Genomic DNA, 26,043 nt, shown 5'->3' with positions numbered 1-26,043 from the left:
GATAGTCTTGTAGCTGTGATATTTCCTGTTTATCATTCCCAGTAATAATCATATCATCAACATAGATTATTAATGCTGTTACCTTCCCTTTTTGATGTTTCAAGAACAGAGTATGATCTGAGTTGCACTGTTTGAAACCATTGTTCTTCATTGCCATGGTGAACCGTCCAAACCATGCACGTGGTGACTGTTTCAATCAATACAATGCTTTTCGTAACCTGCAAACTGTTCCAGTCTGAGTAGTATTATATCCAGGAGGAATGTCCATGTACACCTCCTCCGTGAGTTCGCCATGTAGAAGAGCATTCTTTACATCAAACTGGTGTAGTGGCCAATCCAAATTAGCTGCAAGGGACAATAAGACTCTGACGGTGTTTAACTTTTGCAACTAGTGCAAAAGTTTCTTCATAGTCTATACCATAGGTCTGTGTGTACCCTTTTGCCACAAGTCTTGCCTTGTATCGCTCGATAGATCCATCTGCATTGTGTTTTATAGTAAACACCCATCTACATCCGATAGTCTTTTTTCCTCGTGGTATAGTCTCCAATGTCCAAGTCTGATTTTTCTCAAGAGCTTTCATCTCCTCTTTTATAGCTTGGACCCACTTAGGATCTTTCAATGCTTCAGAGACCTTGGTTGGAATATGGATAGCAGACAACTGATGCACAAAAGCCTTGAGTGGTTCAGACAGCTTCTCAGTGGATACATGATTTACAATTGGATACTTGGATGTCTTGCCAATATCCGGTGAATAACGGTTTGGTGGCTTCCCACGATTTTGCCTGAAAGGTAATTGATATCCAATAGTTTTATCATCTAAATGCACAAGTCTAGTAGGAGTAGTTACCTCAAGGATATTCTCAGGAGATTGGTCTGTTGGTACTGTTGAGTTAAAAGAGGGGTCTTCATCTTGTTGTTCTGTATTGTCTGTAGGTGTGGGACTCGGATCAGAAATATCTTCGTATGGATCAGGTGGGTCAGGCAATTGATCGCTATGAATGGGCGATTGGTCACTTTTCAACAGAGAGTAATCTCGTGCTCCAGACTCGGGATGATCAATCATTTCTGTACATATGAGAATTTCTTTGTTTTCCAAGTTGCTCCAATTCTGTTCTTCACTTCGTATCTCCCCCTGAAGCGCAGAATTGGATGATGGGTCATGGAAGAACAGCTCAGATTCCAGAAATGTCACATCCAAAGTGACATAGGTTCGTTGGGTAGGAGGGTGATAACAGCGGTAACCTTTCTGATGAGTGGCATAACCCACAAAAACACAACGAAGCGCACATGGATCAAGTTTGCTACGTTGATTTTTGTGGAGATGAACGAAAGCCACACATCCAAAGATTCGGGGTGTGAGTACCAAAACAGAGGGCAGAGGTCTGTGTTGCGCAAGCACCTGTAAAGGAGTTTTAAAGGTCAATACACCAGAAGGCATGCGGTTGATCAGGTGAACTGCAGTGACAATAGCATCATCCCAGTGATGGCGAGGAACATGAGTGCCAATCAGAAGTGCTCGGGCAGTTTCAAGAAGATGTCGATTCTTTCGTTCAGCAACACCATTTTGTTGCGGTGTCTGAGGACAAGTCGTCTCATGGATAATTCCATGTTGTTGGAAGTAAGTCTGAAAGTCATGATTGACAAATTCTCCACCATTGTCTGAGCGAAGAATCTGGATTTGAGCATTAAACTGAGTTTTCATCTGTTTGTGGAAGGACTGAAAACGGGAAAACACTTCGTTTTTATTCTTCAGCAAATAAAGCCATGTCATCCGTGTACAATCATCGATGAATGTGACAAACCATCGAACACCAGAAGGAGCAGTGATAGACGAAGGTCCCCAGACATCAGAGTGAATTAATGTAAATGGAGTAGTACACTTGTTCGTACTCAACGGGTAGGGCACACGGTGACTCTTGGCCAAAATACAAGTGTCACATGTGAAGTCGGAGTCTTTGAAACCTGAGAATAAATCTGGTATAAGATGCTTCATATAACTAAAAGACAGATGTCCCAATCGATGATGCCACAACCAGATTTGCTTTTGTTTGCTATCAAAGGGATGTGTCACACTGTTAGCCACGCCAGGACTGAAGTCATCGACATAATATAGCCCCCCTCTCTTAGTACCACGACCAAGAATCTCCTTAGTGTGAATATCCTGAAGCTCACAAAAACTAGGGTAAATGAGTACACAACAATTCAATTGTTCAGTAAGCTGACTAACTGACAACAATTTAGTGGATAAAGATGGAACAAGTAAAGTATTAGACAGTGTGAGAGAGGATGAGAGTGCAACAGTGCCAGCCCCTGTCACAGGATAAGTAACACCATTGGCATTTGCAATACAAGTTCGTCGAGGTTGTGTAGTATTCAGAAAATCATCAGGATCAAACGTCATATGATCAGTTGCACCAGAATCAATTATCCAGCTCTTGGAATCAATCTTATCGGAAGTATGGAATCCATAACCAGTACCATTACTGGTCATATTGCAGTGTCCTCGATCTGTAAGAGTAGCCCACCAATCGGGGTAGCCATGCGATTTAAAACAAGTCTCACAAGTGTGTCTCGGATCACCACAATATGCGCAATTTGGTCCATGTGTCGGGGTCGTTAGTCTAGAAGTCATAATCGGTGCAGCGGAAGAAGCATAGGATACAGGTTGAGTAGGAATTTGGATCGGAATCTGAGCCTGAGTCGGGGCCGGAGTCGGAGTCGAAATCGGGATCGGGGTCTGAATTATAGACAAATTCGAGGTTGGGGTCATCATCGGAGTAGGGGTCGGGGTCGTCTTCGGAGTCGGGGTCGGGGTTGTCGTCGTCATAGTCGGGGTCGGGGTCGGGGTCGTCAAAAGAGGATCCTGATTCTGGATCGGGGTCTGAATCATAGATAAATTCGGGGTTGGGGTCATCATCGGAGTGCGGGTCGGGGTCGTCTTCGGAGTCGGGGTCGGGGTCGTCGTCGTCATAGTCGGGGTCGGGGTCGGGGTCGTCAAAAGAGGATCCTGATTCTGGATCGGGTTCGGGGTCAAAGTCTGCATCTGTAGGGGTGGAGCCATCTGGGCACTCAACTCAACGATGGTTGGTTGAGAATGAGAGAATGAGTCGGTGGTGCTACCTCCATGAGGGTTGAAAAAATCATCAACCCTCATAGCGACGGCGGGGTTTTGAAACTAGAGTCAGCAATTCCAAGATCGCCGCTCTGATACCATGCTAAAATATGAAAATTATGAGATAATATTTGTTTGTGGGAATTTTCTGTGTATTCTTCTCCTTGTAGGAGGTCATATTTATAATACAACGAAACCTGAATGGGCAAGTAAATAATAAATTCCTAAATCTATTTACAGTAGGAAATTAGGAATTAAAGTAAATCAATTACAATTATAATAGGAATTCTTGGTGTGTAAGGAAAGTAAGTCAATATCCACAAGTCACGCCAACAAAAGTAACTAAATACACCCTATTTGAATGACTTCAATTAAAAGAAACAGGTTAATCAGTCTAGAAATAAATTTCCAACTGCAGATCATCTTTTGAAGGTACCACTGATAATAGGATGAGGAATTAGTTCATTAAATTGGATAATTGGATATCATTGTCTACTGCTCCTTTCCTACTATTGCTTTACAAAATTACATTGCCATATGGACTTGCTTTTGCTTCTGCTTTCTTTCTTTTCAGCTATAAGTTGTGTTCTTATATATGTTTGCCCTTGTTTTTTCTTTTTCACTTCTCAGGGCATCGTTGGGCAGTATACCCATATTAGAAGAGAAATCAGTTTGGGCATCGTTGGGCCCTCAGATCAAGAACCAAGTTACAGAGAGATTATAAATTTCACTTTACTATCCAGAAGTTTCCCAAAATTCAGACTTTACTACCTAAAGTTTTCTTCGTATCAACTTCGCACTCAAAGTTGTGTGATTATGTTTGTTCTTTGTCCAATCAAGAAACTGAAAATTTTAGAACAAAGGTCTAAACTTCCAATAAATGGTCCCACTGAATCTAGAAAGTTGTTGAGAGATTCTTGTATACATACTCCATTTGAAGTTTGTCCGCGATTATGAAATCTATTTTATTCGTTGCAGAAACGATTACCAGAATTGGCAATGTATCCAATATTTTTATGTTTAGGTAGATGGGGAAGGGAAATTTGCTCTTAGGCCATCTCCATCGCTTCAGGCTGGCCCAGGCAAAAGGCAGGAACAAGCCCGAGTCCACCTCCAGCGCGACGAAACCAGCCCGGGCAAGCTGCGGGTCCCACGAGCCCGGGCAGGCCCAAGGGCAAAATTCGACTGGGCTCGAGCCCGAGTTTATGCTGACGTCAGCGCCGTAAATTCAATTTTTTTTTACCGTTGGCGCGTGTAATACACGCGCCAACGGTAAAAAAAATTTGACTGACGTGCGCTGACGTCGTCGTGACGTCAGCACCAACGGTTACATGCCACGTGTCGGCTCTGGGTGGCTCCGATTGAATTTTTTTCAGAAATCCTACGGTTCTCATTTTTTTGGCCAAAAAAATTTAAAAAAAATCCTTAAAAATCAGAAAAAATTCGAAAAAATTCTGAAATTTTTTTTAAAAAATACCAAAAATGTATGTATTTTTTCCCTATAAATACCTAACCATTTTATCTACTTTCAACACCAAATCTTCATACAATTTCTTCTCCATACAATATTTTCTACTCTCCACTCACATAATTCATTTTTCACACCAAATCTCCATACAAACTCATCTCCTTCCAATATTTTTTACTCTCTACTCATATTTTCCACTTTCCACACCAATTCCATATTTTACTCTCTACTCATATTATCGGAAATCTGAGATTATAATTTTTATTAATGAATATCCGAAAATTTTATCTGGAATAAGACACGTGGTAACCGAGATTCACATCCGAAAATCTTATCCGAAAATTTAATTACAAAAGATTATCAAAATTAATGATTTAAAGTATAAAAAAATAGGAAATAAAGTACAATGAATAGTAATTGCCCTAGACTTGCCCTAGACTTTGCCCTTGTGGGTGGAACCACAAATGGCAAGGCTGACACTATTCACGTGAATAGTGTCAGCCCTTGCTTGCCCTTGCCTTAGACTTTGCCCTAAGGGGTGGAGTTGCTCTTATACAAGGAGAGACAAGCGTTCTGAAATATCATTCAATTACTTGACAGACACAGGCATGCATACAAGCACACACACCCCAGAAAAGGTATATGCATAGACATGGAGAATTGTGCATGTGCTTTGAAGGGAATCTAGCCAGGGACATGATTTCATAAAAGGAAAACTTGTTATTTTTTAATCTCAAATCTTGACATTCTTTACCCATCAAACCTTGATAGCACTAAATATGGGAGTTGGATTGGATCATACTTATGTATAGGTTAGGACTGATAATAATTACTTAAATGACACTATTAACAATTTAATACTTGAATTGAATGAAGAAAATTACTAAACTCAAAAGCATCCTCAGCTAAAAAGCTTGGCGATGGAGAGGGCGAAGGGTTAAAACAAGAAAGCGTCCCAAGCAAACAGCTCAAATAAAAAGAAATTTTGAATTTAGGGACATCGGCTTGATCTACAAAGCCCTCTGCTTTATCATCTCAGCATCTTTGCCATACAACAGACATATGCCACACTTTTCCACCTCTGGAAGGGGTCCGTAGTCAGAATAATTAATTACTGTGAAGTGAACATTGACCTCAGTAACAAGTTTGTAAAGCGCAGTGGGGCTTTGAGCTCCCTTTACAACTTCTTCAAAGACATTATTATACCACCACACAAACACCTCATGTGAATCTTCATCAACAAAGGTTAGCTCACATCTTCGTGAACCATAATGCAAAGGATGATAGACTTCATGGCTTTCACCATTACTAGTTTTGAAGTTGTACTTGCAGCCAATATCCGTATTCCGACGATAGCGTTTGTGTCCAACTACAATAGATGGAGCGAACCCCAAGAAATCTGTGCTAAACCAATCACGAGGAAGCTTAATCTTTATTGAACATCCCTCACTTTTATGGCTGAACCATTTTGGAATTTCATTCCCAGAACATGTAATGGCAACTTTCTGTACCATGGATATGGACATCATAGTTATTAAACTCGTGAAGAAAAAAAAAGGGCAACTTCTTCAACAGAAGTGAGTTAGAGAGAGAGAGAGAGAGAAAGAGAGAGAGAGAGAGAGAGAGACCTCATTTGAATCATATGATGTTTCTTCAATTTTGTCTTCTTTAAACTTTGACGCAGTTGCCATTCGCATAATTCTGAGCTGTGCATCACCCATTATGTTGCTTCGTGCATTCTCATCCAACTTTGGGCAATTAGAAAATCTATGTTTCTCATAAAGCCCTCGATAAAATATATATTCTTCCCAACCTTGTATGATTGCAGTGCTTGAACTTGACACTGTCTTCAGTGACGTGCAACCATGTGCTTCAAGACATTGCAGCAATGGGGGGACCTCTGGTAAAGATTCAAGGCTCTTGCAATCGTTGAGGAACAGGCTAGACAGATGAGCAGCTTGTTTGATGCTTGCAGGTAAGCTCTTAATTTTGGTGCTACTCAGATCTAACTCTTGTAATGAGGTTAAACGAAAGAGGTAATCATGGACAACCTCAAGGTAATTGCAATAACCGAGATCTAATTTTCGAAGCGCAACTAGATTTCCAATTGATAGGGGTACCTCTTTAACCATTGTACTTGATAACTTTAGAAACTCCAGATGTTCCATAGCCTCTGAGATTTCTGGTAAGTGTTGAAAGTTTGAGCAACAACTGAGATCAAGGCTCTCCAGAGATTTCAACTTCCAAATGTTCGTTGGGAGACTCACAAGGCTTTTGCAATAGGTCAGTTTAATTGCAGTGAGACCAACAACAGACTCTATTGATGTATTCCTCAATTCTTTTATTGTTGTACTATTAAACTCTAGCACTGTTGTATCCCTCGGAAGCTCCCAAAACTCGCAAAGAGATTTGCAGCCTTCTAGACTAAAAGAATTCGAGAGTTTCAGCTTACAACTGTTGCTTGGAAGACTCTTAAGGTGTCCACAATTTCTAATATCTAAGTGAGATATTTTTTCGTGAGACCAAACTGATGAAGGCAATTCCTCTATTCTTGTCCAAGACAAATCTAAGAATTCAAGATTGCATGGCATCTCGGGAAGATTTTTGATCTTGTAGCACCTCGAAAGGTTAAGATAAGTAATCTCAACCAATCTTTCACAGCCTCCCAGATTTATACACTCAATATTTAGACACCGAGAGAGATTTGGGACTTCAGTTAGATAATGGCAACAAAGACGGATCCGTTTTAAGTTCACAAGACTCTGTAACAAATTAAAGAGAAATGACAAGAATTAATAACTTAGCTTGCAGATTATTACTTTCTAAGCCATATGTTATACAAGAACTAAAATAAGCATTTATAATATACCTGATCTTCATTCCAAAGTTGCGCCCCAACTTTGTAGGATGACATATCAAGGACAACAAGGTTTTGAGCAGAAAATTTTGATGGCAAAGATTTCAAAGGATACCAATGCCATTTAAGAAATCTAAGAGAATTGGGAAGATCAAGAGAAACAATTGATGATGATGTAGGAAAAGATTCGACACATAGAAATCTCAGTTGATACATCTTTTCGAAGTTTGCATGTTCCAACTCCAAGTGTAGCCGTTGAATCTTATACAAGTCAGTGGATATTGCTTGAACATGTCCATCTCCCTGACAATCAAGAGCAAAATATAAATGTAAGTATGAAATACAAAATTACATTTGTAGGAATAATACTTTGTTTATTATAAATGTGAATATTACTATGTACCTCCTAATTTGTCAATACTTGATAGACATCCTTTGCAATGAACAACCTACTGCGTTGTTCTCGAGCAATTGCCCTACCCATTTCTTGCACCAAATCATGCATCTCTATCCGTGCTTCTAGCTTATCTTCCCACGATGTGCAGGAATATGAAATTGATATGAGAGACCTATCAACAAGTTCATTGATTCCCGCTTCCCCAAAGAAATCACAACTATCTAACATTCTTTCTACATCATTCCTCTTACAGCCTTTATGAAAACATGCTATATCAAGAAATATCTCATTCTCATTGTCATCTAATCCATCGTAACTTATTCTCAACACTTTCTGGATTTCTCCGATTTGAACTCGTTTCACTTTTTTCCATTGAACTTCCCACTCTTGTTTGCTCTTGCAACGACGGAATGAGGACCCCATAACTTTAAGAGCTAATGGGATTCCCTTAATATAATCCACCACCTCTCTTGACAACTCAGTGTAATCTGTTGTTGGAGACTTATTTCCAAAAGCATGCGAATGAAAGAGCTCAAGAGCTTCTTCGGGACCTAATCCCTCAACGCTGAATATCTTCGCAGGGTCAACTTTTTGCTCAAGTAGGCCTTTATCTCTAGCAGTTATAATGATTCGACTTCCTTGGCAAAACCGATCATGATCACCAACAAGATCTTCTAGTTGTTTTCGAGCATTCACATCATCAAGAACAATGAGCGCCTTTGTACGCCTGAGCCTATCTTGAATATGAGGTGGTATAGACGGAGTGTCGATATTTACTTCTTTTTGCTTTAATATCTCACCAACAAGTTTATTTCGCAACTGATGTAGTCCATTTGTTTGTTCGGAGTTCTCCCTGACATTTGCAAGAAAACAACAAACTTCAAATTTAGAGGAGTGCCTGTGAAATACAGCATCAGCAAGGGTGGTCTTGCCAATACCACCCATGCCCCAAATACCTACACAGCAAACACCTGGTGAATCCAAGCATAATAACGACTCAATTTTCTCAATTTTCTTTTCAATTCCAACCAGACCCTTTAAATCACTTGACAAATCGCGATTCAATTTGGTCAAAACATCTTGAACAACTTTCTCAACAAAATCGGCCTCTGTCCTGGAAAATATCGTTATGAAAGACGAACAATAGTATGAGAACAGTATGAATTAAATAATAAAACGTATAAATGGATACAAATTAGAAAGTTAGTTACCCTGTTTTGCTGGAATAATGAAACCCAGACATATTGGCTGCTTCCTCCAAAGCAGCCCTCCAGTTGGCCACCTCATCCCTACTGCGCTTAAGTGGACGATCTTCAAGTGTATAAGTTCCCTGCTGTTTTCGTACATGTGATGGATCTATGCGATAAAAAATGGGTATAACAATCTGTCCATAGCTTTTCTTGCATCCAAGTATATGCACAAGTTCTTTCAAACACCATGTGGAAGAAGCATAGTCTTTTGAGAAAATGACTAGTGCAAGTTTCGATTTCTCAATTGCTTCTAGAAGGGTAGGAGCAATTTCATCTCCTCTCTCGAGCCTGTTATCTATGTAGGTGTCGATGTTCTTCCGACGTAAAGCTGCGTGAAGATGGCTGGTAAAAGTATCGCGTGTCTTCACCTCTGAAACTAAGAAAAACATCGTACTTTGTTTGAAGGGGAGCAGGAAGAGAAGAAGAAGAAGAAGAAGAAGAATCCATATCCAAAACCTGCAAACCTACAAGTATATATTCATAAAATATGCAAATAACACTAGGTCCAAAAAATCTCCACAAATAAGACAGAACCGCCAGATCAAGAAATAAATAAAAGTATGATTATGAAGACCTCAGGATGACATCTAGAAAGAAGTGGCAGAGCTTATAGGCTATATCATGTTTTAGCAATCGTAAAAAAAACAAAACGGAAAAACAATGGAAATTACGAAAAGAAAAAAACCCAGAAAATAATCCAACTCTTTCAAGCCATCCAACTCTTTCTTGATCTTGACTAAGAAAAGAACTGACAAAATCCAGGAAATAATCAGAGATGAAAAAAGAGAAGTGACTGGTGGACAAAAATTCAAGCATTCACACACCGAAGAAAGAAAAGGGCATATGGGATAATGGGAGTGGAAGCACAAACTTTTGCTTTTGAGATGGAATTTTTCTTTAGTTTTTTTTTTTTTTTTTTTTGGTTCGAAGAATTTTTCTTGAGTTCAATTCTAGCTAAAGTGACAAGAGGCCCCCCCCTCTCTCTCAACGCGCTTTTGAGTTCACTTCTAATGGGAGCGACAACACGTTACACTGACACAATAGGGCCGCCTTACACGTTTTCTATACAAAGTTAAGTTATGCTTTTGTATTTTCTTTTACATGGGCAGGCCAAAGGCTACTGTACTAGGAGCCTAACAAGCTTACAACAAAATGAGGGGGAGAGCCCAAAATATGAGAACCCAAGCAACAAGAGAGGCCCAAGCAAGAAAGAGCATATGAGGGCCTTATCTAAGCCCTTAAATGAAATCCTACCTCTTAATTATTTGATCAAACTCATTAATTCGATCCAACACTAATTAATCGGCTATGTTTGATATGGAGGATTAGATTGGATTAGATTGGACTAGTAAAATGACTAGATTTCATGTGCAATCAAGAAAGAATATGGATGTTATTTTCTAACTTGGAGAATTAGGATGGACTATTCATATAAGGTTTATGTCTAAAACTTATCCCCAAAGTTCTGTTTATGTATTTTCTTATTGGGTCCATGTAGGAAGAAGATGCATATGGCCCCAATTTACACGTTATAACCACCACAACTTCTTTTTATTTATTTAAATTTTGTCTTATTAATCACCCAAAGTTTGTTGTTAAATGAATTCTAACACTAACTGAGTATGCCCCTATGATCTAAGTACACCCTAATATTTAAATCAAAATGTAAAAGTAACTAAGTACACCCTATTTGAATGACTTTAATGAAAAGAAACAGATTAATCAGCCTAGAAATTAATTTCCAACTGTTGATCATCTTTTGAAGCTACCATTGATCATAGGATGAGGAATTAGTTCATTAAATTGGATCAATGGATATCATTGTCTACTGCTCCTTTCCTACTTGCTTTACAAAATTACATTGCCATATGGACTTGCTTTTGGTTCTGCCTTCTTTCTTTTCAGCAATAAGTTGTGTATTATATATGTTCGTTTGCCCTTGTCTTTTCCTTTTTCACTTCTCACTCTCAGGGGATCGATGGACTCTTGTGTCGTCTTGCAGGATTCCATTACACACTATACACTTTTTCTATGTTGCAAAGAACCCAAATAAGTACGTTAAATTATCACTTGTCTAATAATAAAATACTAATTTAACGCAACATTTTCTAACAACATCAATTTTGTTTTCAATTTTTTGCTTGGAGCAGACTCGACCTTTTGTATCTTGAAATTGGTCTAAGTATGTGGGAGTAAGCAAATATATGCACATGTATCGAATTTCAAATGGAATTGAGTTTTTTTTAACAATTATTTTTTGGTACATGGGATGGAATGGGAGGAGACTTAAAATTGAGTTTCTTTCTATAATAAAATTAGGATAAATTTCACTTTACTATCCACAAGTTTCTCGAAATTCAAACTGTGCTACCTAAAGTTTTTTTCGTATCAACTTCGCGCTCAAAATTTGACTTTCTAGTTTCTACCATTTTCATATATATGTCATCATTCATTCAAATATTCTGTTAAATGATGACGTGATAATCAAATGTCTCACGTGAACTCGCTTATACTGTGTCATGTCGATTGAAAAAAATGATATTAAAAATGAAAAAAAAAAAAAGAACAATTAAATTCAAATAAAAACTAATTTTGTCCAAGTGGAAGTCCATGTCATTAAAAAAAAGAAAAAAAGAATTCGGATTATGTAATAGATGGAGTAAATTGTAAGTTTTCCGTGAGTGTATGTAATTATAAATATCCCAAAAATATATATGAACTTGATAATTTGAGGATGTTTTGTAATTCGTCTTTATTTTAAAAACAACTTGCTATTAACAAAAATGAATAAATAAATAAATAAATAAAACCTGTGAAAAAGATGTGTTGTGTGACTCTTATGTCGTCTTGCCCTGGATTCTATTACCTACCATACATTTTTTATATTGCACCAGTATAGATATTACCACATCCAGTTGCAATAATTAATGTTTATAAGATGATGATTGCATATATTACCACATCCAGTCCCAATCGTTTCTCTCTCTGTAAAAGCCAAAATCATGACAGCGAGAAAATACATGAAAGGAGGATGAGGATGACATGAACTTATCTTGCAACTCAAAAGCACCTTGGGCATCCTCAGCCACAAGTCTTGCAAACAGCTCAAATAAAATGAAATTTTGAATTTAGGGATATCGGCTTGATCTACAAAGCCCTTTGCTTTATCATCTCAGCATCTTTGCCGTACAACAGACATATCCCACACTTTTCCACCCCCGCCGGAAAGGGATCGTAGTAAATACTGCATATGTCAAAGTCAACATTGACCTCAGTACACAAACACCACACGTGATTCTCTGCTTCTAACATTCATGCGCAGATTACTCAAAGGATGGTATACTTCAATGCATTCCCCATTATTAGTTTTGAAGTTGTAGTTGCATCTAATCTCCATATCCCATGGAGCAAAGTCAACAACAAGAGATAGAGCGAAACCCAAGAAATCTGTGCTAAACCAATCACGAGGAAGCTCAATCTTTATTGAACATCCCTCACTTTTATGGCTGAACCATTTTGGAATTTCATTCCCACAACATCTAATGTCAATGAAAGATTCCTGTACCATGGATATGGACATCATAGTTATTAAACTCGTGAAACAAAAAAGAGCAACTTCTTCAACAATAGAGAGAGAGAGAGAGAGAGAGAGAGAGAGAGAGACCTCATTTGAATCATCTGATGCTTCTTCAATTTTGTCTTCTTTAAACTTTGACGACGCAGTTGCCATTCGCATAATTCTGAGCTGTGCATCACCCATTATGTTGCTTCGTGCATTCTCATCCAATCTTCTGCAATCAGAAAATATATGTTTCTCATAAAGCCCTTGAGAAAAAATATATTTTTCCCAACCTTGTGCGAGTGCAGTGCTTGAACTTGACAGTGTCTTCAGTGATGTGCAACCATTTGCATTAAGACATTGCAGCAATGGGGGAAGCTCTGGTAAATATTCAAGGCTATTGCAATAATTGAGGCACAGCCGAGACAGTTGAGCAGCTTGTTTGATGTTTGAGGGTAAGCTCTTAATTTTGGTGCTACTCAGATTTAACTCTTGTAATGAGGTTAAGCGAAAGAGGTAATCATGGACAACCTCAAGGTACTTGCAATCTCTGAGATCTAATTTTCGAAGCGCAACTAGATTTCCAATTGATGGGGGTACCTCTTTAACCATTGTACCTGATAAATTTAGAAACCCCAGATCTTCCATAGCCTCTGAGATTTCTGGTAAGTGTTGAAAGTTAGAGCAATTACTGAGATCAAGGCTCTCCAGATATTTCAACTTCCAAATGTTCGTTGGGAGACTCACAAGGCTTTTGCAATAGGCCAGTTCAATTACAGTGAGACCAACAACAGACTCTATTGATGTATTCCTTGTTGAGAGTTAAGCTGCTTACTAGTATGGAATCAAGCTGCAGAAGTTAATCCTGCAGATTGACAGTGAATAGGATGAAGAATCGAAGGAGCTGAGGAACTTTACTTTTTTAGTAATAGCCGTTACAGATTATGTTAACGGCTAGTTTTCTTACTATTTTAGGAAAGTCTACAGCTGTCCTTCCTTAGCTGTCCTAGATTTTCTGTTGTAACAAATTCTTATCTAGGGTAAGAATTTGAGCATCCAATGACCTGTGATTGGCTGGAGATGAGTCATTGTGTCCTAGTTTTTAGGATATGTTTTTTGGCAGCTTGTGTCATGCCTTGTGTGTCTGTTGCTGGCTCTGCTGCAATATAGCAGCAGGCTGATAACATTCTCATTTACTCTCTCTCTTTTTGGATTCTATTCAATATAGCATACGTTGCTAGAGAAAAGGTTTTTACTTAGAAAACTGTAAAAACCAGAAACAATATATCTATGCCAAATTCTAACATGGTATCAGAGCTCTAGTCTGATTTTCAGAGAAGGGGCGTGAGCTGTGAGTAATCCTTTACTGGTTGGTTCACTGAAACTCACATAAAAATGGTGGGATCAGGATCTGCAGGGGGAGATCTACGAACTCCACAGTTCAATGGGGCAAACTATGATTTTTGGTCAGTAAAAATGGAGACCATTCTCATAGCCTATGATTTATGGGATGCAGTGGAGTTTGGAATACAAGCACAGCCGGTTATTGAAGAGGAAGTAGTTTCTGGAAGTGAAGAAGGTGAGACTGAGCAAATACCAGAGGAAGCACCTACTATCTCCAGAGAAGATAAGATCAAAAATGCCAAGGCTTTGAGTCTTATTCAAGGAGCACTTACAGATGAACTTTTTCCTCGCATCAGAAATGAGAAGACTGCAAAAGGTGCTTGGGAAATCCTGAGAAGAGAGTTCAGGGGAGATAAAAAGGTAAGAGCTGTGAAATTACAAGCTATTAGAGCTGATTTTGAGTATTTAAGAATGAATGATGTTGAATCTCTGGATGACTACTTGGCTCGGTTTTTTGAAATAGTAAACAACTTGAAATCTCTAGGAGAAGATGTAACAGAGAAAAGGATTGTTCAAAAACTGTTGATGAGTCTAAGTAGGAAGTACAAGTCCATAGTGTCTATTATTGAAGAAACCAGAGACCTTGACACTATTAGAGTTGAAGAAATTCTTGCTTCTGTCAAAGTCTATGATAAGAGAGAAGATTTGCATGATGAAAGAGATAAAATGGCAGGAACTGAGAAGGCTTTCAGCAGTCTCAGAATTGGAAATAATCAAGCTTCTGGAGCTAACAAGAGTTCTCAGGGAAAGTCAAATCAAAAATGGCATGGACAGAACAAAAAGGGCTCAAACTGGTCTCAAGGTGGAAACTTTAATAGCAATAATGGCTCTGGAGGGAATTGGAACAACGTTTTTGATTCTCAAAACAAACCTGGCAGTAGCAGTCAAGGTGGGGTGAAACCACAGTGCCAAGTGTGCCAAAAATATCATTTTGGTGTGTGCAGATATAAAGGAAAACCTAAGTGTGGAAAGTGCAGTCGATTTGGTCATCTAACCAAGGACTGTGAAAGTGGTAAGCAAGTTGCAAACTGTGCAAAGGAGGAAGAGGCAATCACAGGAACAATGTTCTATGCTTGTCATGCAAGTTCAATTGCATCAAGCAAATCTGTGTGGTTTGTTGATAGTGCTTGCAGCAACCACATGACCTCTCAAGAGGCTTTATTGATCAATCTTGATAGATCAGTGACCTGCAAAGTGAAAATGGGCACTGGTGATCTTGTTCAAGCCACAGGAAAGGGAACACTTGTAGTTGAAACAAGAAAAGGGAGAAGATACATACATGAAGTGCTGCTTGTTCCTGGCCTGGATGAGAATTTGTTGAGTATAGGACAAATGATGGAGCATGGTTACTACATCCTATTTGGAGACAACTATGCATTGATATGTGATGACAGCAGCCTTGATAATGTTGTTGCCAAAGTTGCAATGGCAGGAAATAGATGTTTCCCACTATCTATGGAGTCTATCTGCTCAATGGGAATGAGGGCAGCAGTACAAGAAGATCCATGGATTTGGCACAGAAGGTTGGGTCATTTGAACTTTGCAAGCATGAAAAAAATGCAGCAAACTCAAATGGTGTTAGGCCTGCCTAATTTCTCAGAAAAGGAAGGAGTATGTGAAGGGTGTGTGTATGGTAAAAGCCACAGGGAACCATTTGAAAATGAGAAGCCTTGGAGAGCTACCACTCCCCTTGAATTGATACACACAGATGTATGTGGCCCAATGCAAAATGAGTCCATTGGAGGAAACAAATACTTCATCACATTCATTGATGACTTCTCAAGAATGTGTTGGGTATATTTTCTCAGAAATAAGTCAAGTGTGATAAGTGTGTTCAAAAAGTTCAAAGCTTTTGTTGAGCTACAGAGTGGATTCAGCTTAAAGAAGTTAAGAAGTGACAGAGGTGGAGAATACACTTCACATGAATTCCTGGAGTTTTGCAGTGACCTTGGCATGGAGAGGCAACTAACTATTGCCTACTCACCTCAGCAAAATGGGGTTGCTGAGAGAAGAAACAGAACCATCTGTGAAATGGCAAGATCAATGATGACTGAGAAGAAAGTTCCTTTAAAATTCTGGGCTGAAGCAGTTGGTACTGCAGTGTATCTGCAAAACAGATGCTATACCACTACTATTTCAGATAAAACACCATTTGAAGCTTTCATAGGAAGAAGACCAGGTGTAAAACATCTGAGAGTGTTTGGCAGCATCTGCTTCAGTCACATTCCATCAAACCTTAGACAGAAGTTTGATGACAAAGCAAGCAAAGGTGTCTTTATGGGTTATGGCAGCTGTGAGAAGGGTTACAGGATTTTTAATCTTCAAACTGAGAAGATTATACTCTCAAGAAGTGTTGTTTTTGATGAGAATAAATTCTGGAATTGGGAAAGCAAGCAAGATGAATCTGTCCCAATGCCTCTCATCTTTGAAAATGGAAATTCAGAGACAAATGAAGCAGAAATCTCACATGAAATTCACAGCATTGATTCACCAAACCTGAATCATTTAAACTCAGATGATGAACATGTTTCTGAAAACAATGGCAGTGACACCAGTCAAGGCCCAACTCCAACTAATACACCAGTAAAGTTAAGAAGTTTGGAGGACATCTATGCAAGATGTCACATGACTATTATTGAACCTGAAACGTTTTATGAAGCTATTGAAGACAAAGCATGGAAGGAAGCAATGGAGGCTGAGATTGAAACCATTGAAAAGAATGAAACTTGGGAGCTGGTGGAAAGACCCTCGGATAAACCAGTCATAGGAGTCAAATGGGTGTTCAAAACCAAGCTAAATCTGGATGGAACAGTACAAAAACACAAGGCTAGGCTTGTAGCTAAAGGGTATGCTCAGAAACCTGGAATTGACTATAATGAGACCTTTGCTCCAGTGGCAAGGTTAGATACAATTAGAACATTGATTGCACTTGCAGCTCAAAAGGGTTGGAAGTTGTTCCAATTAGATGTTAAGTCAGCCTTCTTAAATGGAGTACTTGAGGAGGAGGTTTATATTGAGCAACCAGAAGGGTTTGAAGTGAAAAAGGCAAGTCAAAAAGTCTATAAACTGAAGAAGGCTCTCTATGGTTTGAAGCAGGCTCCCAGAGCCTGGTACAGTGAAATAGACACCTATTTTACAAGCTGCAACTTTAAAAGAAGCACTAGTGAGGCCACTTTATATACCAGAACAGATGAAGAAGGTAAACTGATTATTGTCTCTATATATGTTGATGATATTGTCTATACTGGAAGCAGTAATGCACTGCTCAGTGAGTTTAAAAGGGACATGATGCAGAAGTATGAAATGACTGACTTAGGACTCCTACATCATTTCTTGGGGATGGGAGTTCTACAAACTGAAAAAGGGGTGTTTATTCATCAAAGCAAGTATGCAAAGTCCTTGCTTGTGAAGTTTGGTCTTGAGGATTGTAAGCCAGTAACAATTCCTCTACCCACTGGTGAGAAACTAAAGAAAGTTGATGGAAGTGACCTGGCTGATGAAGGTTTGTTTAGAAAAATAGTTGGCAGTCTGCTGTATCTAACTGCAACTAGACCTGACATAATGTTTGCAGCCAGTTTGTTATCAAGATTCATGCATAGTCCCACAAAGAAGCATATGGGAATTGCAAAAAGGGTTCTTAGATACATTCAAGGCACTATCAGCTATGGCATTGAGTTTACAAGGGACAAGAATGCTGTCCTGATTGGTTTTTGTGATTCTGATTGGGCTGGCAGTGAAGATGACAGTAGAAGCACATCTGGATATGCATTCAGTTTTGGCAGTGGAGTTTTTCTTGGGCTTCTGTCAAGCAAAACACAGTTGCACTGTCAACTGCAGAAGCTGAATATGTCTCAGCAGCTGAGGCAACAGCTCAAGCCATTTGGTTGAGGTTTGTGTTGGATGATTTTGGTGAAATGCAATCTGATGCAACACCACTGTTTTGTGACAACATGTCAGCAATCTCAATGATCAAAAATCCTGTTTTCCATCAGAAAACAAGGCATATAAATCGAAGGTATCATTTCATAAGAGAAGCTTTGCAGGAAGGAGTGATCAAGATGATTTTTTGCAGAAGTGAAGAACAGTTGGCAGATATTTTTACAAAAGCTTTGCCCAAAGATCGATTCAATTTTTTGAGGTTGAAGCTTGGAGTTAAACCAGTAAGTAGCTTAGGAGAGGCTGTTGAGAGTTAAGCTGCTTACTAGTATGGAATCAAGCTGCAGAAGTTAATCCTGCAGATTGACAGTGAATAGGATGAAGAATCGAAGGAGCTGAGGAACTTTACTTTTTTAGTAATAGCCGTTACAGATTATGTTAACGGCTAGTTTTCTTACTATTTTAGGAAAGTCTACAGCTGTCCTTCCTTAGCTGTCCTAGATTTTCTGTTGTAACAAATTCTTATCTAGGGTAAGAATTTGAGCCTCCAATGACCTGTGATTGGCTGGAGATGAGTCATTGTGTCCTAGTTTTTAGGATATGTTTTTTGGCAGCTTGTGTCATGCCTTGTGTGTCTGTTGCTGGCTCTGCTGCAATATAGCAGCAGGCTGATAACATTCTCATTTACTCTCTCTCTTTTTGGATTCTATTCAATATAGCATACGTTGCTAGAGAAAAGGTTTTTACTTAGAAAACTGTAAAAACCAGAAACAATATATCTATGCCAAATTCTAACATTCCTCAATTCTTTTATTGTTGTACCATTCAACTGTAGCACTGTTGTATTCCTGGGAAGCTCCCAAAACTGACAAAGAGATTTGCAGCCCCCTAGACTGAAAGAACTCGAGAGTTTCAGCTTACAACTGTTGCTTGGAAGACTTAAGGCGTCTACAAAATTTAATATCTAAGTACTATATTTTTTCGTGAGACCAAACTGATGAAGCCAATTCCTCTATTGCTGTGTAAGATAAAAGTAAGACTTCAAGATTGCATGGCATCTCAGGAAGATTTTTGAGATTTTCGCACAGCTTAAGGTCAAGATAAGTAAGCTTGCTAAGATGTTGAAAATACGAAGGAATTTCAACCAATCTATTACAGGAGTGCAGATTTATATGCTCAATATTTAGACTCTCAGAGAGATTTGGGACTTCGGATAGATGTTTAGAAAAATAAAGATTGATCCGTTTTAAGTTCACAGGACTCTGTAACAAATTAAACAAGAATTAATAAATTGGCTTGCAGAATATTATTACTTTCTAGGCCACATGTTATACAAGAACTAAAAGAAGCATATATAATATACCTGGTCTTCATTCCTAGTGCAAGTTCCGATTTCTCGATTGCTTGTAGAAGGGTAGGTCCAATGTCGTCTCCTTTCTCAAGTCTGTTATCTATGTAGGTGTCAATGTTCTTCCCAAGTAAAGCCTTGTGAAGATGGCTGGTAAAAGCATCGCGTGTGTCCTCACCTCTGAAACTAAGAAACACATCGTACTTTTCTTGAAGGGGAGCAGGAAAAGGAAGAGAAGAAGAAGAAGAAGAAGAACGTATTTCATTTAAGAAATGCAAACTGAAGAAAGGTGCCAATTTCCCTTTTATGATTAAGAATGAAGCCATTACAACTTGAAGCAGAAATCCAATTGATGCAAAATTTAATACTGTTAACTTTTAACAATTTAATACTTGAATTCAATGAAGAAAATTACATGGGGCATGACCGTGAGAAACTAAACTCAAAAGCATCCTCAGACAAAAAGCTTGGCGATGGAGAGGACGAAGGGTTAAAACAAGAAAGACATCCCTAAGCCTAAGAAACTCAAAAAGCATCCTCAGCCACAAGTCTTGCAAACAGCTCAAATAAACTGAAATTTTGAATTTAGGGATATCGGCTTGATCTACAAAGCCCTCTGCTTTATCATCTCAGCATCTTTGCCATACAACAGACATATCCCACACTTTTTCACCTCAGCACGATTCCATACGATGAAGTACACATTGACCTCAGTAACAAGTTTGTAAAACGCAGTGGGGCTTTGAGCTCCCTCTACAACTTCTTCAAAGAAATTATCATGCCACCACACAAACACCTCACCACAAGAAAATAACTCGCTTGTAATGAAATTTTTCGGGTACAGACTAGACAAATGATGGATGACTTCATGGCTTTCACCATTACTAGTTTTGAAGCTGAACTTGCAAAAAAGCCCCATATCCCGTGGAGCAAAGTCAACAACAAGAGATAGAGCGAAACCCAAGAAATCTGTGCTAAACCAATCACGAGGAAGCTCAATCTTTATTGAACATCCCTCACTTTTATGGCTGAACCATTTTGGAATTTCATTCCCGCAACATCTAATGGCAACAAAAGATCTCTTGCGTAAAGATTCCTGTACCATAGAAATGGACATCATAGTTATTAAACTCATGGAAAACAAAGAGCAACTTCTTCAACAGAAGTGAGAGAGAGAGAGAGAGAGAGAGAGAGAGAGAGAGAGAGAGAGAGAGAGAGAGAGCACCTCAATTTCGTCTTCTTTAAACTTCGATGACGCAGTTGCCATTCGCATAATTCTGAGCTGTGCATCACCCAATATGTTGCTTCGTGCATTCTCATCCAATCTTCTGCAATCAGAAAATACATGTTGCTCATGAAGCCCTTGAGAAAATATATATTTTTCCCAACCTTGTGCGAGTGCAGTGCTTGAACTTGACACTGTCCTCAGTGACACGCAATCTTCTGCTTCAAGACATTGCAATAATGGGGGGAGCTCTGGTAAAGATTCAAGGCTCTCACAACCGTTGAGGCACAAGCGAGATAGTTGAGCAGCTTGTTTGACGCTTGCAGGTATGCTCTTAATTTCGGTCAAACTTAGATTTAACTCTTGTAATGAGCTTAAGCAAAAAAGGTCATCAGGGATTTCTTGTATACTGCACTCAACCATGTGTAATTTTCGAAGCGCAACTAGATTTTCAATTGATTTGGGTACCTCTTTAACCATTGTACCTGATAAATTTAGAAACTCCAGATGTTCCATAGCCTCTGAGATTTCTGGGAAGTGTTGAAAGTTAGAGCAACCACTGAGCTTAAGGCTCTCCAGATATTTCAACTTCCAAATGTTCATTGGGAGACTCACAAGGCTTTTGCAATTGGTCAGTTTAATTGCAGTGGGACCAATAACAGACTCTATTGATTCATTCCTCAATTCTTTTATTGTTGTACTACTAAACTCTAGCACTGTTGTATCCCTGGGAAGTTCCCAAAACTCGCAAAGAGATTTGCAGCCCTTTAGACTAAAAGAACTCGAGAGTTTCAGTTTACAAGTGTTGCTTGGAAGACTCTTAAGGTGTTCACAATATCTAATATCTAAGCGAGATATTTTTTCGTGAGACCAAACTGATGAAGCCAATTCCTCTATTGCTGTCCAAGACAAATCTAAGAATTCAAGATTGCATGGCATCTCGGGAAGATTTTTGAGCTTGTAGCACATCGAAAGGTCAAGATAAGTAAGCTTGCCAAGATGTTGAAAATACGAAGGAATTTCAACCAAACTTTCACAGCTTCCCAGATTTATATGCTCAATATTTAGACACTGAGAGAGATTTGGGACTTCAGTTAGATACTGGCAGGAAAGAAGATTGATACGTTTTAAGTTCACTGGAATCTGTAACAAATTAAACAAGAATTAATAACTTATTAGCTTAATTGTAGATTATAACTTTCTAGGCCACATGTTATACAAGAACTAAAATAAACATATATAATATACCTTGTCTTCATTCCAAAGTTGCACCCCAAATTTGCTGTACGGCGTATAAAGGACAAGAAGATTTTGAGCAGAAAATTTTGATGGCAAAGATTCCAAAGGATATCCCTCCCAGTAAAGATATCTAAGAGAACTGGGAAGATGAAGAGAACCTCTAAAAAGAATAGAATAACTAACACGTAGCCATCTGAGTTGATACATCTTTTTGAAGTTTGCATCTTTCAAGTGTGGCTTTTCAATCTTACTCGAGTCAAAGGATATGGCTTGAACATGTCCATCTCTCTGACAATCAAGAGTAAATATAAATGTGAATATAATATACAAAAAAAAAGTTTAATCCAAATTACATTTGTAGGAATAATCTGACTTGTTTTTTGCAAATGTGAATATTACTACGTACCTGGTTATTTGTCAACGCTTGATAGACGTCATTTGCATTGAACAACCTACTGCCTTGTTTTCGAGCAATTGCCCTACCCATTTCCTGCACCAAATCATGCATCTCTATCCGTTCTACTGACTGCATCTCTACTATCCGTTCTCCTGAGTATTTCTCTTTCGCTTTTTTTAAGCTCATATCTTGTGAAATTGATATGAGAGACCTATCAATAAGATCATTGATTCCTGCTTCCAAAAAGAAATAACAACTATCTAACATTTTTTCTACACTTTTCCTCAAATAGCCTTTACAAAAACATGCTATATCAAGAAATATCTCCTTCTCATTGTCATCTAATCCATCGTAACTTACTCTCAACACTTTCTGGATTTCTCCGATTGGAACTCGTTTCACTTTTTTCCATTGAACTTCCCACTCTTGTTTGCTCTTGCAACGACGGAATGAGGACCCCATAACTTTAAGAGCTAATGGAATGCCCTTAATATAATCCACCACCTCTCTTGACAACTCGGTGTAATCTGTTGTTGGGGACTTATTTCCAAAAGCATGCGAGTGAAAGAGCTCAAGAGCTTCATCAGAACCTAATCCCTCAACATTGTATATCTTTTCATGGTCAATTTTTTGCTCAAGCAGGCCTTTATCTCTAGCAGTTACCATGATTCGACTTCCTTGGCAAAACCGATCATCATCACCAACAAGAACGTCTAGGTGTTCTCGAGCATTCACGTCATCAAGAACAATGAACGCCTTTGTACGCCTGAGCCTATCTTGAATATGAGGTGGAATAGACGGAGTGTTGATATTTACATCTTTATCCTTCAATAATTCACGAACAAGTGTATTTCGCAACTCATTTAGTCCATCCGTTTTTTCGGATTTCTCCCTGACATTTGCGAGAAAACAAGCAGCTTCAAATTTTGAGGACTGCCACTGCCTGTGAAATACAGCATCAGCAAGGGTAGTCTTGCCAATACCACCCATGCCCCAAATACCTACACAGCAAACACCTGGTGAATCCAAGCATAATAACGACTCAATTTTCTCAATTTTCCTTTGAATTCCAAACAGGCCCCTCAAATCACTTGATGATTCCCGATTCAATTTGGTCAAAACATCTTGGACAACTTCCTCAACAAAATCGGCCTCTGTCCTTCTGGCAAATATCGTTACGAAAGACAAACAATAGTATGAGTACAGTATGAATGAAATAATAAAAAGTAGAAATTGATACAAATTAGAGAGTTAGTTACCCTGTTTTGCTGGAATAATGAAACCCAGACATATTGGCTGCTTCCTCCAAAGCAGCCCTCCAGTTGGCCACCTCATCCCTACTGCGCTTAAGTGGACGATCTTCAAGTGCACAAGTTCCCCGCTGTTTTCGTACATGTGATGGATCTATGCGATAAAAAATGGGTATAACAATCTGTCCATGGCTTTTCTTGCATCCAAGTATATGCACAAGTTCTTTCAAACACCATGTGGAAGAAGCATAGTCTTTTGAGAAAATTACTAGTGCAATTTTCGATCTCTCGATTGCTTTTAGAAGGGCAGGAGCAATTTCATCTCCTCTCTCGAGCCTGCGATCTATGTAGGTGTCAATGTTCTTCCGAAGTAAATCCTTGTGAAGATGGCTGGTAAAAGTATCGCGTGTGTCTTCACCTCTGAAACTAAGAAACACATCGTACTTTTCTTGAAGAGGAGCAGAAAAAGGAACAGAAGAAGAAGAAGAAGAATCCATATCCGTATCCAAAACCTGCAAACCTGTCAAAACATGCATATATGCAAATAACGCTAGGTCCAAAAAATCTCCACAAACAAGTATAAGAGAGCTAATAATTAAGTTAGAGTCAGTACCTCCAGATCAAGAAAGAAGCTGCAGAATAATAGTATGATTATGAAGACCAACGTTGCACCTCAGGATGACATCTAGAAAGAAGTGGCAGAGATTATAGCTATATCATGTTTTAGCAATCGTACTGAAAGCAGAACAAAAAAACAATGAAAATTATGAAAAGAAAAACGAAAGTGCAGAGGAATTGTCCAAGCATTCAAACTTTCAAGCCATCCAACTCTTTCTTGATCTTGAGTAAGAAAAGCACTGACAAAACCCAGGAAATAATCAGAGATGGAAAAAGAGAAGTGAATGGAGGACAAAAATTCAAACATTCACACACTGAAACAAGAAAAGGGCATACGGGAGTGTTAGCACAAACTTTTGCTTTTGAGGATAATGAAATAAAAATGTATCCTTGTTTTTTATTTAAAAAATGAGATGTGAGCGTGACCATCTTCTTTTGACAACAATCCAGCAAAATCATCAAACCTTGAAAAAAAGTAGAGAATAAATTAATAGCCCAAGCACTTTCGGCGAAGAAACTGTCATGCATCATGCACGCATTCAAACAAAAGAAAATGTATATATAAACGACAATATCCGAGCGTGGCCGACAAGCCATTGCAAGTGATCAACTAAACAATCGAAAAGATTTGGCGAGAAAATAAAAAAACAATCGAAAAGAGGATTGCAGAAATAAAACCCACGCACATGCTGTTGCCTAAACCCTCAATGGAGCACATTACATGGTTTACATGGGGGAGGAAAAGCCAAAGGATTAAAACAAGAAAGACACTCTAAGTCTGACAAACTCAAAGGCTTAGGGGTGTATTCGGTGCATACTTTTGATGAATTTGAATGAAATTTAAAAGTTGAGGTACTTAATTTAGATTTTTAAAAAGGGTGTTGTTAAATGAATTTTAAAACTAACTGAGTTTGCCCTATGATCTAAGTAAACCTTAATATTTAAATTAAAATGTAAAAGTAACTAAGTACACTCTATTTGGATGACTTTAACGAAAAGAAACAGATTAATCAGCCTAGAAATTAATAATTTCCAAATGTAGATAATCTTTTGAAGCTACCATTAATCATAGGATGAGCAATTAGTTCATTAAATTGGATCAATGGATATCATTGTCTACTTCTCCTTTCCTACTTGCTTTACAAAATTATATTGCCATATGGACTTGCTTTTGCTTCTGCTTTCTTTCTTTTCAGCAATAAGTTGTGTGCTTACATATGTTTGCCCTTTTTTTTTCCTTTTTTTTTTTTTTTTTTTTTGGGGTCAGGGCATCGTTGGACTCTTGTGTCGTCTTGCAGGATTCCATTACCCACTATACACTTTTTTATGTTGCAAAGAACCCAAATAAGTACGTTAAATTATCACTTGTATAATAATAAAATACTAATTTAACGCAACATTTTCTAACAACGTCAATTTTGTTTTGAATTTTTTGCTTGGAGCAGACTCGACCTTTTGTATCTTGAAATTGGTCTGAGTATGTGGGAGTAAGCAAATATATGCACAGGTATCGAATTTCAAATGGAATAGAGTGTTTTTTAACAATTATTTTTTGGTACATGGGATGGAATGGGAGTAGACTTAAAATTGTTTCTTTCTATAACAAAATTAGGATAAATTTCACTTTACTATCCAAAATTTCTCGAAATTCAGATTTTGCTACCTAAAGTTTTTTTCGTATCAACTTCACACTCAAAGTTTGACTTTCTACCATTTTCATACATATGTCATTATTCCGTCAAATATTCAGTTAAATGATGACGTGATAATCAAAGGTCCCACGTGAACTCACTTATATTATGTCATGTTGATTCAAAAAAATGATATTAAAAATGAAAAAAACAAGAACAATTAAAATCAAATAAAAACTATTTTTGTCCAAGTGGAAGTCCATGTCATTAAAAAAAATGGATACGGATTATGTAACTGATGGAGCAAATTGTAGGTTTTCTGTGAGTGTGTATGTAATTATAAATATCCCCAAAAATATATATGAACTTGATAATTTGAGGATGTTTTGTAATTTGTCCTTTATTTTAAAA

At 38.2% G+C, this 26,043-nt stretch overlaps 2 protein-coding genes and 1 pseudogene across 4 annotated transcripts in view; all 3 read right to left on the bottom strand.

Annotated features, from left to right (window-relative positions):
* Positions 1-24,369, bottom strand: part of LOC18784525 (TMV resistance protein N) — a gene marked incomplete at its 3' end in the record, with an annotated part of 30,361 nt that extends 5,992 nt beyond the window's left edge. Inside the window, exon 1 of the mRNA XM_020553919.1 lies at positions 24,056-24,369. The remainder of the gene's footprint in view (positions 1-24,055) is intronic.
* On the bottom strand, positions 5,390-10,017 carry LOC18784523 (annotated as a pseudogene).
* On the bottom strand, positions 12,342-24,089 carry LOC18784521 (TMV resistance protein N). 3 transcript variants are annotated; one of them, XM_020553918.1, is made up of 7 exons: positions 23,997-24,089; positions 23,393-23,903; positions 22,143-23,295; positions 21,746-22,024; positions 20,498-21,640; positions 20,339-20,368; positions 12,342-12,629 (listed from the first exon to the last, which is right to left on the bottom strand). In XM_020553918.1, the coding sequence occupies exons 2-7, from the start codon at positions 23,878-23,880 to the stop codon at positions 12,357-12,359; spliced, it is 3,366 nt and encodes a 1,121-aa protein (XP_020409507.1). In that variant the 5' UTR covers positions 23,881-23,903; positions 23,997-24,089; the 3' UTR covers positions 12,342-12,356. The 3 variants fall into 3 exon arrangements, with proteins under 3 accessions (XP_020409507.1, XP_020409505.1, XP_020409506.1); XM_020553916.1 differs by lacking the exon at positions 12,342-12,629 and having other exon boundaries at positions 19,605-20,368; XM_020553917.1 differs by lacking the exon at positions 12,342-12,629 and having other exon boundaries at positions 19,605-20,368; positions 22,143-23,292.
* Positions 24,370-26,043: the final 1,674 nt, after the last annotated feature.

This window comes from Prunus persica, unplaced genomic scaffold (assembly GCF_000346465.2).
Source record: "Prunus persica cultivar Lovell unplaced genomic scaffold, Prunus_persica_NCBIv2 scaffold_19, whole genome shotgun sequence".
Classification (NCBI taxonomy): domain Eukaryota; kingdom Viridiplantae; phylum Streptophyta; class Magnoliopsida; order Rosales; family Rosaceae; genus Prunus; species Prunus persica.
This window is presented reverse-complemented; position numbering and strand designations above follow the sequence as displayed.

What these genes read in the sequence shown, in the direction of transcription:
- LOC18784521 (XM_020553916.1), bottom strand. Translation starts at nt 23,880, where the DNA reads ATGGATTCTTCTTCTTCTTCTTCTGTTCCTTTTTCTGCTCCTCTTCAA. An exon ending in CATTATTCCAGCAAAACAGG is followed by an intron (nt 23,296 to 23,392) that starts GTAACTAACTCT and finishes GATATTTGCCAG; the next exon opens with AAGGACAGAGGCCGATTTTG. An exon ending in AAGCGTTGACAAATAACCAG is followed by an intron (nt 22,025 to 22,142) that starts GTACGTAGTAAT and finishes CTTGATTGTCAG; the next exon opens with AGAGATGGACATGTTCAAGC.